The sequence below is a fragment of the Stegodyphus dumicola genome, chromosome 5 (genome assembly GCF_044657685.1).
Source record: "Stegodyphus dumicola isolate Sdum_Otavi_A_Nest chromosome 5, ASM4465768v1".
Lineage (NCBI taxonomy): Eukaryota > Metazoa > Arthropoda > Arachnida > Araneae > Eresidae > Stegodyphus > Stegodyphus dumicola.
The window spans coordinates 195,090,163-195,108,151 of NC_140772.1; the positions used below are offsets into that span (position 1 = coordinate 195,090,163).

Below are 17,989 nucleotides of genomic sequence, written 5' to 3' on the forward strand. Positions count from 1 at the left end.
AATATTACTATACTATATTGTGCAATATGGTACACTCATTAGTTATCTTCATGTCTGTTTGATTGATCACAGAAAAGCAAACGAAGTCCATCAGCCTCAGGAAAGATGCTTTTGTGGAGGACTTAGTACGCCTTTGAACTGTGTGGAACAGAATCTGAGACGGACATTTAGTGTTTCAACGATCTTCGTCCCTCGGCTAACAGATACACCTGCATTAGTTATTTAGAATGTTACTTGATATTCAGAATGTTTTAAGTTACTATATTGCTTAAATTTCAAATTAATAGGTAATTTTTAATTAGTATATTTTTCGACATTTCTGTTTGAATTAGTATGCAACATGCTTTTTTAATAATTCTAGAATTCCTTTATAAAGAACGTTCGTGATTCTACATTAAACTTCGATATAACGGAACAGAAAAAAGGCTTACAGAATATGCTCATTTACATGAAAAACGCATGTCCAATATGAATAGAAAAATGAGGTATAAGGGAATAAACTAAACAAAAATTTAACTGTAAGTAAGAGTTATTTTAGCAGATTCTATCGATTTCGAGAAAATCAGGCAACGCAATTATTACACTAGGCAGATTACTTTTGTTCTTTAAAGGAAAAACCTCTTTTTTTGGGAGGGGGCAATGAAAATGCTTTCCTAAGTAAAATATTTTTTATTCTTAGAAAGTTTTCCAATCTTGAACACTCAATTTTTCTGAAAAAAAGTGCATATGCGCATATTCATCTATAAATACATAATAGTAAAAGAATTAACTGCTAATATTCTATAGATATAAAAGTTAAAATACTGCAGATCTATACTTGACAAAATTCAAAATTTTCAAAAGTTCAGTTTTGAAAATTTGGTTTATAGTTTATAGTTTTGCAACAAAACTATGAAACATTGAATGAAGAGATAAAAGCGAAAGATTAATATTTTGGCTGTCAAAAATAGTAATTAAAAATGGAAAAAATAAACAGATCTAAAAATTTAGGATATCATTCCTTTGTGGAAATTTGACTGGAACATCCATTTTTAGTAAATCTAGATATTTTAGCACGATACAGACATTACACACTTTAACATTATAATAGATGCGCTGATTTAATACTAAATATGTAATCTGTTCTACAAAGTTGCAATTAACGAAATAAGTTTCAGCAATACAAGCTTACTGGTGATCGAGTGGTATAGTTCGAAGAGAGTTCAAATCACGGTGAACATATTCCCGAAGAAAATGCTTTCGGGCTTAGCACGGCTAACATCAATACATTTTAATTTCTCCCAATAAAATGTGCTGCAAATTTTTTGACCTGCCTATATTCATTTTGGACACATTGCACACTATATTTTTCTTTGTGGGGGAAGGGTTCTTTCTCACAGATTCATTTATGATGAAACACCCGTGAATTCTCTTTCAGATGTATTATATAATTCATTTACAGGTTGATAAAGCGAGGTTTTTAAAGTTAGGATTAGTTAACCTCTACAGTGGTTTGATGGGAAAACAAAAATTAAAATACTATTTGAGGTGTGCGCGATCCAAGCACAGACAACAATGTTTGAAATGGCAAAACTTTGTGAGAATATTTTCTTGATCCAAGCTTATCGGACGAAAGTAATTCTTAAAACTGGAAAATCTCTACATAAAGATTGCCTTTCGTAGCTAAAAATGTTCTGTTTCTTTATTTTATTTCATCTACAGGAAATCATTTGTTAATGTTCACGCAATAGCTTTCTTTCTGAACGCAGGAAATCCATTGCATTCTTTTCCAAAATAGGCTTCATGTAAGTGCAGATTGCAGTTTTACTGAAAAATAAGGAACCTTTTCTATAAAAACAATTGTAATTATTGGAAGTAAAGGAGTACATAAAATAACTAAAAATGATTTTCCTCAATTAAAAGTATATAATATTAAAAAATTTGACTGCTAAATCAATGTGAATGGGAAATGAAAATGTATAAGTCTTGCAGCGCTGTCTATGACATTTCATGAAATTTTAAACGTTCGTTGGAATGCTTTCTACTGGTGATCAAAAATCCCATCTTTGACAATTTATTTTGGATATTTTTATAGAATTTTAACAGATAATTTTTTTACTGTAACGTATTTTTTGAAATCTTTGAAAAGTACTGAGATTTTAAGATTCAGCATTTATTCAAAACGGTTAATTCTGCTAATTTTCTTGTAATATTTAATAAATAAATTTTTATTTTATAAAAAAAAAACTTACTAAATATATTTCTAATTCGTGATAAAATTCACTTTTTATTTTCTGACATCTTCATACTATTAACTTACATTCTCCAAACTGATTTTTCAAAGTCGTTAAGTATTGTATATTACCTATTTAAAAAACATGTTTTTAGTTTGCATAAACTATTTGCTTAATTGAAATGACTAATTTCGACAAAATACTTTTGAAATAGGGGTTTATGAAATATGTTGTTAAAATTTTGAGCACAATAGATATTAAATTTTTAAAGCATTTCGTTAATAATTCCTATAAAAAATCTAGTATTAAATTTTATAGATTCTTCAGTTGAATTATTTGAATGAACAATAAGCTTTCACTTTCTTTTGTCTCTTTCTTCCATAACCCAAATAATTCTTCTAAGCTAAGCACACTGCTTTCTTTTCTTTCTTTCATAATTACTTAACTGAACATTAAATATTTTAATAAGAAAATTTTGTCAGAATGATACACCAGACACCATATTCTGGGCAGCCCTGTAACCTTGTTTTGATATTCTTATAATGCAATTGAAATTCATGGAGCTAAAACAAATTGTGTGAATATATTATAATAACCGAATGAGTCTTGAAATGTTAGAATATTTATGTATTGCATCGATAAGCTACAACATTCAAAGATTTAAAAAGAGTTTTTTGGCATTGCAAAAAGAAGCTGGTACTTACGTGTTATTGCAACCACCTCAGTAGCGTGTTATTGCAACCACCTCAGTAGGAGTTGCCAAATTTTCAGAATGTGCCAAACTCTGGCAACCATGTCATTTTCAGGCAACCATGCTTATAACACTCTTTCAATCAAGAAACGTCGCCATTTCGCATGCGTATTTTTTGTTGTATTTTAACGGCTTGTATAAACAAATGGTGGCAGTCTACGCCTTAATTTTAAAATATGAGATTGTATAATTTACCAACAATGGAAGAAACTGCGAGAAAATTCCTGCAGGAATACAGAATTTTTCCCCTCAGTATCTCTAAAGGGACCAACGAGGAGATGCATTTAGTAGATAGGCAGTGATGTCGAGATTTGAGCGATGTCAAACCTTTGTAATTCTCCGATGTTTGTTCAAGCGAAAGCAAATCACTGTAATTTCGAGGAGAAGAACAATGTAAAAAAATTACAGAAAGATTTAGAGACGAATGTAAAGTGTTTCATTTTTTAAATATATTAAGTAAGCCTTATTTAAAAATTCAAATTTTAATTTTAAATGGCTAAAATATGTTGACTTTTCATGTGTTGATAATGCTTGCCGACTTACAGTAATCATCAGTACTTCGAAAATCATTTTGAAAAAAGTCGCGAAAACAACTAGCACGCACCCGATAAGTAATTTATACCTTTTCATCCGTAAAAAATCGCGAAATTGCGCAGTGGTTGCGCTAATATGTAAGTATCCGGAGATTTTTCGAACCTGCGGTGAACTAGATATAAGCTTAGTTCATATAATAAAAAAATAAATAAATAGACTGAAATGATATTGCGAATGGAAGATGAAAAAAAAAGGTGTTTTCATTCAAAGCGACTAGCATCCGAATAACAGGCAAACTCAAATTCAGGTAGGATGGCTGACTTGAGAAAGACACTACTGTTCTCTGCGCCACAGTCCTTCAATTTTTGTAATCAAGAACTGGAGAACAGTGGCTAAGAATACATCAGCTTGGATTCAGAAAGCCGTGGTCTACCTCGCATAATCACACAACGTAAGGTTAGTTTTTAAATTATTGAAGACACAAGTCTAGAATCAATATCTAAGAAAGAAATATCTACTACGAAAAAGTTACCTTTTTGCAACAGTCTATATAATTTAAAAGTCAAACAACAAAAATGTTATTTTAACCTAAATCTATATAATCTCAAACTATTTGTTTAATGCTGATATAAATATAATAAAATATACAGCATGTGTATGTAGGCAAATATGCTCACTTGAACATTTTGGATATTCATTTATAAAATCGTACCATTTAAAAGATTTACATCATAAAACATATGTCAACTGTCAAGGTTTTAATGAATAATTACCGCATTTGTTTTCTAAAGCAGGTCTCTTGCTATTTTTTCGTCCAATCGTCGTCAGCCAGGCTGCAGGTCGCATCAAGGCACCACCTAGAACACCATGAAGTGTGATACCTGCCATCATTAAGAACGCACCCCTTAGTCCAAATTCTTCAACAGCTAACTCGACTATGGGAGGCAATGCAAAGGATCCCGCTGTGGCACCAGCGCAAGCTATGCCAGCGCCGGTGCTCTTGTATTGCACGAAGTACTGGTTGATGATGACTGGAACTAAGGTAACAGCCAAACCGACTCCGACACCTAGACACAGAAAAAAAATTAATTGGTAGGCAATTTTTATTCGGGGGGGGGAGGAATAATCAAATATACTTTTAAGTAAATTTTAAAGACAAATGAATATTAAAATAAAACTGGATATTGAAAACTCGCCCTCGTAACCTCGTTGTTAGCACTTAGAAGCAGCGCCGTACTATATAGGAATCGAAGACATAACTTTATTTCGTTAAACAAGAGCGAGGTCAGTAAGAAATGCAGTTTAATAGTTTTTGCCAAACTGAATGTATGAGTATTAATTGCTTCTCTTTAAGAAACTAACTTTCCTCCTTGAAGACATCTTCCCAATGGCCGTTAGCTTTCATATGAAGTTACTGTACTTAATTAATTACTTATGTACTTTAATGGCATGCTATGTACGACATGTACGGCCTTACTATGTACGGTATTGCTAATAATGTCAAGTTGAATAGTATAATCGCCAACTAATTGATAATATCCAGTTTTAGTTATACAATATATAATTATTTCTTCCAATTCGAAAATCGATATGTACTATCTAGACCAGAGGTCCTCAAACAATTTTGCCCATTGTACCCCTTTAATCATCGCTAGAGGATAATTCTTCTCCCTCTTTCCAAAACTTGAGAAATAAATATATATATTTATCAAGATTATTTATATATTATTTAGATGATTTTTTAAATGAAACAACTACAAAAAGAAACAAATTGTAAGAAATGTTGATAAATACCAAAACTTTATCAAAATTAGTAATTTTTGTTCAAGAACAAAAACTAAAACTTCACAAATAAGTAAAAGCTTGAGCTCATTCCTCTTAAACTATGAAATTCTCCCCAAGGCGGGAATTCCTATCAGTTTGAGAACCTCTGGTCTAGAAAGTTCTATTAAAAATTGTGGACATAAAGATTGTTGAAGACGGTTTAGGAATTTTTACTTTAAAAATATATCTATTGCAGTTCTTAGTAAATTAATTTTTTATATGATTTCGTCTCTAGAGTAACTAAAAATATGCATCTTCATTGGAACAACAAAGCAAGGGCTTCAGCATATCAAATGATTTTTAACCCTTCAATAACTGTAATGTACAGTGTAGATACGCTTTTGCAGAAATTTTTATAAACTGCGCATAAAATTTCGTTGCAAATATCCACAATTATTGAAGCAAATAGTTTATTGCTTCTTTTTTAATTGAATGTCTATCGCAATTTATACTATTAAAAATACGTGCGCGTCTGTTTGTTTGTTTGCGGCATCGTCTCCTCTGGAGTGGCGAGGAGTTGAGTTTTGAGAGAGGTACCCCCGTATTCCAAAAATTCGTGGGAAGTCATTTCGACGATTCTCATCTTCGTACGATTTTAATAAGCCGGGATATTAATTAAAACCTCTGAAAATGCTAATTTTAGCACTCATTTTTCCGAGTGGCAACAGTCTCGCGTGCTGGAGATAACTTGTTTCATTTAAAAGTGTTGCCATTTTCAAATCGTAGAGTTTATTAATGAAAAATTAATTAATTATATTATTATTTTATTAATGAAATAAAAATAGCATTGCCAAACATTAAACATATTATTATTATTATTATATAATGTCATATTCTGAAGTAGAAGAAAGCACGCGATTGCATGTGACGTCATTGCATGTCGAACATGGACTTTATAAGAGATAGACTAACCCAGTGGGCGGGGCGCACGTCATCGACATGTCGGCAAGAAAGAGTAGGGACGATCTGGTTTACTTTAACACTGAAACCTATGGCGTTTGTATCATATAACTCTTTTTAATTATTGTTGTATAGTGATGAGATTATGAAAGCCAGAGTTTTTTCCAAATAAGATTTAATATATCTCATTAAAGCACTTTTTACTGCATTTCGCGCATTTTTTTCACGCGTAATTCTTGTTTACTTTGGTAAAACGGTAAAAACTCTAAGCACAAAATTTATGAACTTAATTTTGCGTACAAATAACGTAAAATTAAATAAGTGTGTGTGTGTGAGATTATGGCAAAGCCTCGAGGGCTATCTGCCTAAGAGGAGGGATGCCTTCGTGGAGGACTTTCTAAGGGAAACTGGCTCGTATACACGAAACAAACCGCCATGCAGCCAGCCCGTTCGCGGGATTCGAACCTCGGACCGAACTACCAGTGTTCAGCGACTTTACCGCTCGGCCGCTGGTGGGCCTTAAAATTAAATAAGATTGATAGTACGTGATGCTTTGAAATAAATAAGGTAAAAATTAAACAAGTTCTGATTTTTTTTAACTTAATGACCATTTTCAGGCTGTGATTTTCAAAACTATAATAACATTACAAAACAATAATTTATTTGATTATATCATCATTAACTTATTAACATTAAAGTGGAATATTTATTTTAGTAATTTATAAAATTCGGAGCATAAAATTTTCTGAGTGTAATGAAGGGAGAAAAAAGGTAAAATAAAATCTAGAAGCACCCATTCTATATTACGCTTAAAAGGAACCTTTTTTTAACATTTTATGTGCTACTTATATTTATTGAATATCATGTTCTTCGCCAGTAAACCACATACATTTGAAAACAGCATATCTTTAGAATTTCCGCACTGGAGATAAAACTGTTATTTTCCGTACAGTGCTCGCTCTGAACTCGTTGAGTTTGTTAATCGAAAATTCGTTAAAGTTTTACAAAATATGAAATAGATTAAAACAAATTCGAAATTCGGCCGTCCAGATGCCAATGTTCGGGTGGAGGATTACATTATTCAAAATTTGATGTCTCTAAATACCGTCATTTTTGTCACAGTGCGAGAAACATACATGTATTCATGCAGATTCTTCATTATTTAATTTCTTTAAATATAATACAGGGCGATAGTATTTGGTAACAACAATTTGCAAGGAGACACACATTTATAGTAAAACAGCGCAAAATGCCGCTTCGAAACTAACAGCCTTTCTAGGCTACCGCCCCTTTGGGCTAATAAATTAAATTAACAGTAAATAAAAAAAAATCTTATGCAGAACTAAAAATAAATTTAAAAAATAATCACTATAAAATACAAGCAAAATTAATTATTACGGTTAAATACAATTTTAATATTAGAATTAAATGTATAAAAATTTTTAAGGAGGCAAAAGTGTTATCACTATGATGTATTATAAAATATAATTGAAATAAAATTCCTTTACAGAAATTGTGCTATAATACTCATTTATAATTTTGAAAAAAGCAGCACAATTTAGAATTTTAAACAAAACTTTCAAAAATTCGTTTTTAAATATTTTAGTATTTTTTACTTATTTACACCAATAAAAGCATAAAAATTGCAAGGGAAAATTGCTTGTTTGAAATTTTCTATTAGATCAGATTAAAAATATTATTTTCTAAAAGAAGTAGTTACAAATTTCCTTACAGAATAAAAAAGCTAAAAATTATCCAGCCCTGAAAGCATGCAATAGCTTTATAATTATTTGGAACGTTAATTATGCTTGATAAATACGCTAAATTTTTAAAAATCAATCTTAAATTCAAAAATAAAAATATGTAGAAATTCTAATTTGTGAAATGAGGCGTTACAACCAGCTTTTTCTGGACAATTATACACGCTGCAATAGGTAACCACTGTTAAATTTCTGCAAGTCGTCCCTACTCCTCCGGATGTGATCAAGGTGACATCCGGGAACGCCTCAGACGAGGGAGGAAACCCATTTGGGTTAGTCTATTTCTTATAAGGTCCAATGATGTCGAAATGTTTTCGTTAATATCAGCGTTTTAAATAAATAGTTGCTGTCGGCAACACCTTTGTTTCAGGTTAGGATAACTGACACGATATCAAATATATACTGCCACGTTATTTCTTTTATTGATACTGAGAAAAAGTTGTTATATTACATTAAATTTGAATCAAAATATACAATCAAGATATCATACATATATGATAAATACATTATTGCCATAGGTCGTACATCACAAATTTATTCAACAAGTGTGAAAAGTTTTTGTTTCCTGGTCTGTCAACGAAAAAATTACTTACGAATTGGTTGTTGCTTGGAAAGACTGAACTGATTGCATTCATAATGAAATGCTTTTATACATTTTTTTTTTCGTGTATACGAGCCAGTTTCCCTTATAAAGTACTCCACGAAGGGATCCCTCCCCTTAGGCAGATAGCCCTCGAGGCTTTGCCACAATCACACACACACATTTTTTTTCAGGTGAAGGTAGATATTATAAATTTTGCTTTGGCCATAGCCCGCTAGTTAAATGATAAAACCGTTTAGTCCATGCGTCAAAGAAGAATTAGATCGAAAAATCCTATAATTATTATCACGTCTATTTCTATAATACGAAATTCACCAGCAAACATATTTGCAGTTAAGCAATCGCTGTCTCTTTTGATAAATAAATATTATATAATTTAAGCTTGCAGACATTAACAGATTGTTAACTTTTAAATGCATTTAACTTTTTTTTTACCCTAAAATATATTTCTAAAGATCATTTCCAGAATTAATTTGCATAAACATATACATGCTATAAAATGTTTTAATAAATTAAAAAATTTGGAATAATCCATTTAATGCATATTGTGCATAAGGTAATTTACTCTAAACAGTTATTACGCTATACAAATTAAATCTCTTTAATTCATTTAAAGCATAATATGTATACCAGATTTATAGCAAGCAAGGTATTCCTTTTGTAGCGGAATTTTAAATTATTGCATATCGCCTCTGTTATTGCAATAGGTCATACATCACAAAATGCCTTCTTTTAACATCAAAAATACACTCAACAGGCAAATAACGATATCTAAGATATCTTCAGCTCTTGCAAGAACGTCATGTGCATCAGGAAATTAAGAGAATAAGTACGAACATGCACTAGTGTTTCAAGTTGGCTAAACACCTTTTATTTATTGATAGTCATAAATTATGAACAGCCTTTTACAATGTTATTGAAATTTTACATTTATTCTTCCTCCTTTTTCTTTTCTCGTTCTTTCTCTCTATCTGGTTGTTATCAAGGTTTTTGATTCTGGTGAAACCATCTGTATAAAACAAATAACGGTACAGAAACATGCCGCAATTACATATAAACTATAAAAAACTCTGACAGCTAGTGAAACTTGAGGACATTGAATATTAAACAATTATTTAATGTGCTAATGACAGTTTTTTAAATAACATTTTATACTGTTTTGCTTTATACTCTGTTGACACCAGTAATATATACTGAAAAAAGTTGTTTTTTATGCAGTAAAAATATCCTTGAAACAAGTGAATTAACTAATTTTGAATAAACAAGATAAACTTTTAATGACAAGAAAATTTAAGTTTTAATTACTTTTTTTGTATTTAAGGAAGAATGTAAAATGATGAAAATATTTTCAAGATTTTATACAAGGTTTGTAAATATACATCTAATTACTTAATAATTAATTATTTGAAGTATTGTTATAGATTTGGGAACAGGCTATGTGATATTATAAAAACAATTAAGTGTAGAAATATTGTGGTTGTACACTTGGCGGTTTATAGTTCGACGATTTGAAAAACGCCCTCAAACTACAGATTTTTCTAGAATTTTATATATTCTACAAAGACAATCAGTCAGTCTTAGAGTATATAAAAGCTTTAAACCATAATCAAATGTGAAGGTTACTCTGATTAAAATAAAATTAATATTAGTGGTAGTAATTATAGAAATAATATTATTGTTCATTCGGGCATATTTCTGAGTTTTATAGAAGTTGGAGATTTTACTTTTAAACGGTTACAGGCAATTAAGTCCTATTTCCAGAAGTACGATATCTTCAAAGCTGAGTTATTCAAAATTGCTCAAAATCAGCATTTGTTGAGCGCCTGATTTAAAGTGCCCTTAAAACAACATTAAAGGTAACTGAAATTGATTGAAAAAGGAAAAAGTATTACCGTATCCCAGAGTTTTAACCCCCTTTTCACCTTTCTTGTCAACTATGCAATATAGAGAGTATTATTCACTTTTTTGTTCGTATTAACTGTGACTTTTCTGTGTCTTAACAATCTTCCTCTTCATCACTGTGTAATAAGTCTATAGCGAAATCTACAGCATGCACTGTAGCTTATTTATTATCTATTTTCGTCTGCCAATATACTTTTTATGCTGTTAGATTTTCTTGAACCTTTTCACATTCGCAAAAAATTATCTTGTTTAGTCAATGGCTTTAATTCCAATGCAGTCCTTCCTAATACTTTTAAAATTCTATTAAACTAATTTTTCAGTTTTCAGTATTATTTCTGCCGACACATATCGCTACGTTTGCTTTACTTTTTCGGGTATAAATACAACCGTGGCTTTCGTTGCAAGGTTCTTTGCTCCTGATGAAGAGGAGCCTGTACCTATTTGCCCTCGAAATTGAGAGTCTTGAGATCTACACCATACAGAAGGTTGTTGCTTTGCTAGTTTTATTTTAAAACTGTGCATGAACATCGCTTATATTCAATGATTAAAATATCAGTTTTTATTTATTTCTAAATAAAAGCATTATTATAGGGTGACTAATACTTTTGGCTGTGTATGTCTACAAATGTATAATTGTCAGCATGTTTACTTTTATTCAATGATTAAAATATCAGTTTTTATTTATTTCTAAATAAAAGCATTATTATAGGGTGACTAATACTTTTGGCTGTGTATGTCTACAAATGTATAATTGTCAGCATGTTTACTTTTATTCAATGATTAAAATATCAGTTTTTATTTATTTCTAAATAAAAGCATTATTATAGGGTGACTAATACTTTTGGCTGTGTATGTCTACAAATGTATAATTGTCAGCATGTTTACTTTTATTCAATGATTAAAATATCAGTTTTTATTTATTTCTAAATAAAAGCATTATTATAGGGTGACTAATACTTTTGGCTGTGTATGTCTACAAATGTATAATTGTCAGCATGTTTACTTTTATTCAATGATTAAAATATCAGTTTTTATTTATTTCTAAATAAAAGCATTATTATAGGGTGACTAATACTTTTGGCTGTGTATGTCTACAAATGTATAATTGTCAGCATGTTTACTTTTATTCAATGATTAAAATATCAGTTTTTATTTATTTCTAAATAAAAGCATTATTATAGGGTGACTAATACTTTTGGCTGTGTATGTCTACAAATGTATAATTGTCAGCATGTTTACTTTTATTCAATGATTAAAATATCAGTTTTTATTTATTTCTAAATAAAAGCATTATTATAGGGTGACTAATACTTTTGGCTGTGTATGTCTACAAATGTATAATTGTCAGCATGTTTACTTTTATTCAATGATTAAAATATCAGTTTTTATTTATTTCTAAATAAAAGCATTATTATAGGGTGACTAATACTTTTGGCTGTGTATGTCTACAAATGTATAATTGTCAGCATGTTTACTTTTATTCAATGATTAAAATATCAGTTTTTATTTATTTCTAAATAAAAGCATTATTATAGGGTGACTAATACTTTTGGCTGTGTATGTCTACAAATGTATAATTGTCAGCATGTTTACTTTTATTCAATGATTAAAATATCAGTTTTTATTTATTTCTAAATAAAAGCATTATTATAGGGTGACTAATACTTTTGGCTGTGTATGTCTACAAATGTATAATTGTCAGCATGTTTACTTTTATTCAATGATTAAAATATCAGTTTTTATTTATTTCTAAATAAAAGCATTATTATAGGGTGACTAATACTTTTGGCTGTGTATGTCTACAAATGTATAATTGTCAGCATGTTTACTTTTATTCAATGATTAAAATATCAGTTTTTATTTATTTCTAAATAAAAGCATTATTATAGGGTGACTAATACTTTTGGCTGTGTATGTCTACAAATGTATAATTGTCAGCATGTTTACTTTTATTCAATGATTAAAATATCAGTTTTTATTTATTTCTAAATAAAAGCATTATTATAGGGTGACTAATACTTTTGGCTGTGTATGTCTACAAATGTATAATTGTCAGCATGTTTACTTTTATTCAATGATTAAAATATCAGTTTTTATTTATTTCTAAATAAAAGCATTATTATAGGGTGACTAATACTTTTGGCTGTGTATGTCTACAAATGTATAATTGTCAGCATGTTTACTTTTATTCAATGATTAAAATATCAGTTTTTATTTATTTCTAAATAAAAGCATTATTATAGGGTGACTAATACTTTTGGCTGTGTATGTCTACAAATGTATAATTGTCAGCATGTTTACTTTTATTCAATGATTAAAATATCAGTTTTTATTTATTTCTAAATAAAAGCATTATTATAGGGTGACTAATACTTTTGGCTGTGTATGTCTACAAATGTATAATTGTCAGCATGTTTACTTTTATTCAATGATTAAAATATCAGTTTTTATTTATTTCTAAATAAAAGCATTATTATAGGGTGACTAATACTTTTGGCTGTGTATGTCTACAAATGTATAATTGTCAGCATGTTTACTTTTATTCAATGATTAAAATATCAGTTTTTATTTATTTCTAAATAAAAGCATTATTATAGGGTGACTAATACTTTTGGCTGTGTATGTCTACAAATGTATAATTGTCAGCATGTTTACTTTTATTCAATGATTAAAATATCAGTTTTTATTTATTTCTAAATAAAAGCATTATTATAGGGTGACTAATACTTTTGGCTGTGTATGTCTACAAATGTATAATTGTCAGCATGTTTACTTTTATTCAATGATTAAAATATCAGTTTTTATTTATTTCTAAATAAAAGCATTATTATAGGGTGACTAATACTTTTGGCTGTGTATGTCTACAAATGTATAATTGTCAGCATGTTTACTTTTATTCAATGATTAAAATATCAGTTTTTATTTATTTCTAAATAAAAGCATTATTATAGGGTGACTAATACTTTTGGCTGTGTATGTCTACAAATGTATAATTGTCAGCATGTTTACTTTTATTCAATGATTAAAATATCAGTTTTTATTTATTTCTAAATAAAAGCATTATTATAGGGTGACTAATACTTTTGGCTGTGTATGTCTACAAATGTATAATTGTCAGCATGTTTACTTTTATTCAATGATTAAAATATCAGTTTTTATTTATTTCTAAATAAAAGCATTATTATAGGGTGACTAATACTTTTGGCTGTGTATGTCTACAAATGTATAATTGTCAGCATGTTTACTTTTATTCAATGATTAAAATATCAGTTTTTATTTATTTCTAAATAAAAGCATTATTATAGGGTGACTAATACTTTTGGCTGTGTATGTCTACAAATGTATAATTGTCAGCATGTTTACTTTTATTCAATGATTAAAATATCAGTTTTTATTTATTTCTAAATAAAAGCATTATTATAGGGTGACTAATACTTTTGGCTGTGTATGTCTACAAATGTATAATTGTCAGCATGTTTACTTTTATTCAATGATTAAAATATCAGTTTTTATTTATTTCTAAATAAAAGCATTATTATAGGGTGACTAATACTTTTGGCTGTGTATGTCTACAAATGTATAATTGTCAGCATGTTTACTTTTATTCAATGATTAAAATATCAGTTTTTATTTATTTCTAAATAAAAGCATTATTATAGGGTGACTAATACTTTTGGCTGTGTATGTCTACAAATGTATAATTGTCAGCATGTTTACTTTTATTCAATGATTAAAATATCAGTTTTTATTTATTTCTAAATAAAAGCATTATTATAGGGTGACTAATACTTTTGGCTGTGTATGTCTACAAATGTATAATTGTCAGCATGTTTACTTTTATTCAATGATTAAAATATCAGTTTTTATTTATTTCTAAATAAAAGCATTATTATAGGGTGACTAATACTTTTGGCTGTGTATGTCTACAAATGTATAATTGTCAGCATGTTTACTTTTATTCAATGATTAAAATATCAGTTTTTATTTATTTCTAAATAAAAGCATTATTATAGGGTGACTAATACTTTTGGCTGTGTATGTCTACAAATGTATAATTGTCAGCATGTTTACTTTTATTCAATGATTAAAATATCAGTTTTTATTTATTTCTAAATAAAAGCATTATTATAGGGTGACTAATACTTTTGGCTGTGTATGTCTACAAATGTATAATTGTCAGCATGTTTACTTTTATTCAATGATTAAAATATCAGTTTTTATTTATTTCTAAATAAAAGCATTATTATAGGGTGACTAATACTTTTGGCTGTGTATGTCTACAAATGTATAATTGTCAGCATGTTTACTTTTATTCAATGATTAAAATATCAGTTTTTATTTATTTCTAAATAAAAGCATTATTATAGGGTGACTAATACTTTTGGCTGTGTATGTCTACAAATGTATAATTGTCAGCATGTTTACTTTTATTCAATGATTAAAATATCAGTTTTTATTTATTTCTAAATAAAAGCATTATTATAGGGTGACTAATACTTTTGGCTGTGTATGTCTACAAATGTATAATTGTCAGCATGTTTACTTTTATTCAATGATTAAAATATCAGTTTTTATTTATTTCTAAATAAAAGCATTATTATAGGGTGACTAATACTTTTGGCTGTGTATGTCTACAAATGTATAATTGTCAGCATGTTTACTTTTATTCAATGATTAAAATATCAGTTTTTATTTATTTCTAAATAAAAGCATTATTATAGGGTGACTAATACTTTTGGCTGTGTATGTCTACAAATGTATAATTGTCAGCATGTTTACTTTTATTCAATGATTAAAATATCAGTTTTTATTTATTTCTAAATAAAAGCATTATTATAGGGTGACTAATACTTTTGGCTGTGTATGTCTACAAATGTATAATTGTCAGCATGTTTACTTTTATTCAATGATTAAAATATCAGTTTTTATTTATTTCTAAATAAAAGCATTATTATAGGGTGACTAATACTTTTGGCTGTGTATGTCTACAAATGTATAATTGTCAGCATGTTTACTTTTATTCAATGATTAAAATATCAGTTTTTATTTATTTCTAAATAAAAGCATTATTATAGGGTGACTAATACTTTTGGCTGTGTATGTCTACAAATGTATAATTGTCAGCATGTTTACTTTTATTCAATGATTAAAATATCAGTTTTTATTTATTTCTAAATAAAAGCATTATTATAGGGTGACTAATACTTTTGGCTGTGTATGTCTACAAATGTATAATTGTCAGCATGTTTACTTTTATTCAATGATTAAAATATCAGTTTTTATTTATTTCTAAATAAAAGCATTATTATAGGGTGACTAATACTTTTGGCTGTGTATGTCTACAAATGTATAATTGTCAGCATGTTTACTTTTATTCAATGATTAAAATATCAGTTTTTATTTATTTCTAAATAAAAGCATTATTATAGGGTGACTAATACTTTTGGCTGTGTATGTCTACAAATGTATAATTGTCAGCATGTTTACTTTTATTCAATGATTAAAATATCAGTTTTTATTTATTTCTAAATAAAAGCATTATTATAGGGTGACTAATACTTTTGGCTGTGTATGTCTACAAATGTATAATTGTCAGCATGTTTACTTTTATTCAATGATTAAAATATCAGTTTTTATTTATTTCTAAATAAAAGCATTATTATAGGGTGACTAATACTTTTGGCTGTGTATGTCTACAAATGTATAATTGTCAGCATGTTTACTTTTATTCAATGATTAAAATATCAGTTTTTATTTATTTCTAAATAAAAGCATTATTATAGGGTGACTAATACTTTTGGCTGTGTATGTCTACAAATGTATAATTGTCAGCATGTTTACTTTTATTCAATGATTAAAATATCAGTTTTTATTTATTTCTAAATAAAAGCATTATTATAGGGTGACTAATACTTTTGGCTGTGTATGTCTACAAATGTATAATTGTCAGCATGTTTACTTTTATTCAATGATTAAAATATCAGTTTTTATTTATTTCTAAATAAAAGCATTATTATAGGGTGACTAATACTTTTGGCTGTGTATGTCTACAAATGTATAATTGTCAGCATGTTTACTTTTATTCAATGATTAAAATATCAGTTTTTATTTATTTCTAAATAAAAGCATTATTATAGGGTGACTAATACTTTTGGCTGTGTATGTCTACAAATGTATAATTGTCAGCATGTTTACTTTTATTCAATGATTAAAATATCAGTTTTTATTTATTTCTAAATAAAAGCATTATTATAGGGTGACTAATACTTTTGGCTGTGTATGTCTACAAATGTATAATTGTCAGCATGTTTACTTTTATTCAATGATTAAAATATCAGTTTTTATTTATTTCTAAATAAAAGCATTATTATAGGGTGACTAATACTTTTGGCTGTGTATGTCTACAAATGTATAATTGTCAGCATGTTTACTTTTATTCAATGATTAAAATATCAGTTTTTATTTATTTCTAAATAAAAGCATTATTATAGGGTGACTAATACTTTTGGCTGTGTATGTCTACAAATGTATAATTGTCAGCATGTTTACTTTTATTCAATGATTAAAATATCAGTTTTTATTTATTTCTAAATAAAAGCATTATTATAGGGTGACTAATACTTTTGGCTGTGTATGTCTACAAATGTATAATTGTCAGCATGTTTACTTTTATTCAATGATTAAAATATCAGTTTTTATTTATTTCTAAATAAAAGCATTATTATAGGGTGACTAATACTTTTGGCTGTGTATGTCTACAAATGTATAATTGTCAGCATGTTTACTTTTATTCAATGATTAAAATATCAGTTTTTATTTATTTCTAAATAAAAGCATTATTATAGGGTGACTAATACTTTTGGCTGTGTATGTCTACAAATGTATAATTGTCAGCATGTTTACTTTTATTCAATGATTAAAATATCAGTTTTTATTTATTTCTAAATAAAAGCATTATTATAGGGTGACTAATACTTTTGGCTGTGTATGTCTACAAATGTATAATTGTCAGCATGTTTACTTTTATTCAATGATTAAAATATCAGTTTTTATTTATTTCTAAATAAAAGCATTATTATAGGGTGACTAATACTTTTGGCTGTGTATGTCTACAAATGTATAATTGTCAGCATGTTTACTTTTATTCAATGATTAAAATATCAGTTTTTATTTATTTCTAAATAAAAGCATTATTATAGGGTGACTAATACTTTTGGCTGTGTATGTCTACAAATGTATAATTGTCAGCATGTTTACTTTTATTCAATGATTAAAATATCAGTTTTTATTTATTTCTAAATAAAAGCATTATTATAGGGTGACTAATACTTTTGGCTGTGTATGTCTACAAATGTATAATTGTCAGCATGTTTACTTTTATTCAATGATTAAAATATCAGTTTTTATTTATTTCTAAATAAAAGCATTATTATAGGGTGACTAATACTTTTGGCTGTGTATGTCTACAAATGTATAATTGTCAGCATGTTTACTTTTATTCAAT

At 28.2% G+C, this 17,989-nt stretch overlaps 1 protein-coding gene across 1 annotated transcript in view; it reads right to left on the reverse strand.

Annotated features, from left to right (window-relative positions):
- Positions 1-17,989, reverse strand: part of LOC118197063 (uncharacterized) — a 153,888-nt gene that overhangs the window by 17,439 nt on the left and 118,460 nt on the right. The window contains exon 8 of the mRNA XM_085817858.1: positions 4,272-4,565. Within this exon, the coding sequence (XP_085673984.1) occupies positions 4,272-4,565 (294 nt within the window). The remainder of the gene's footprint in view (positions 1-4,271; positions 4,566-17,989) is intronic.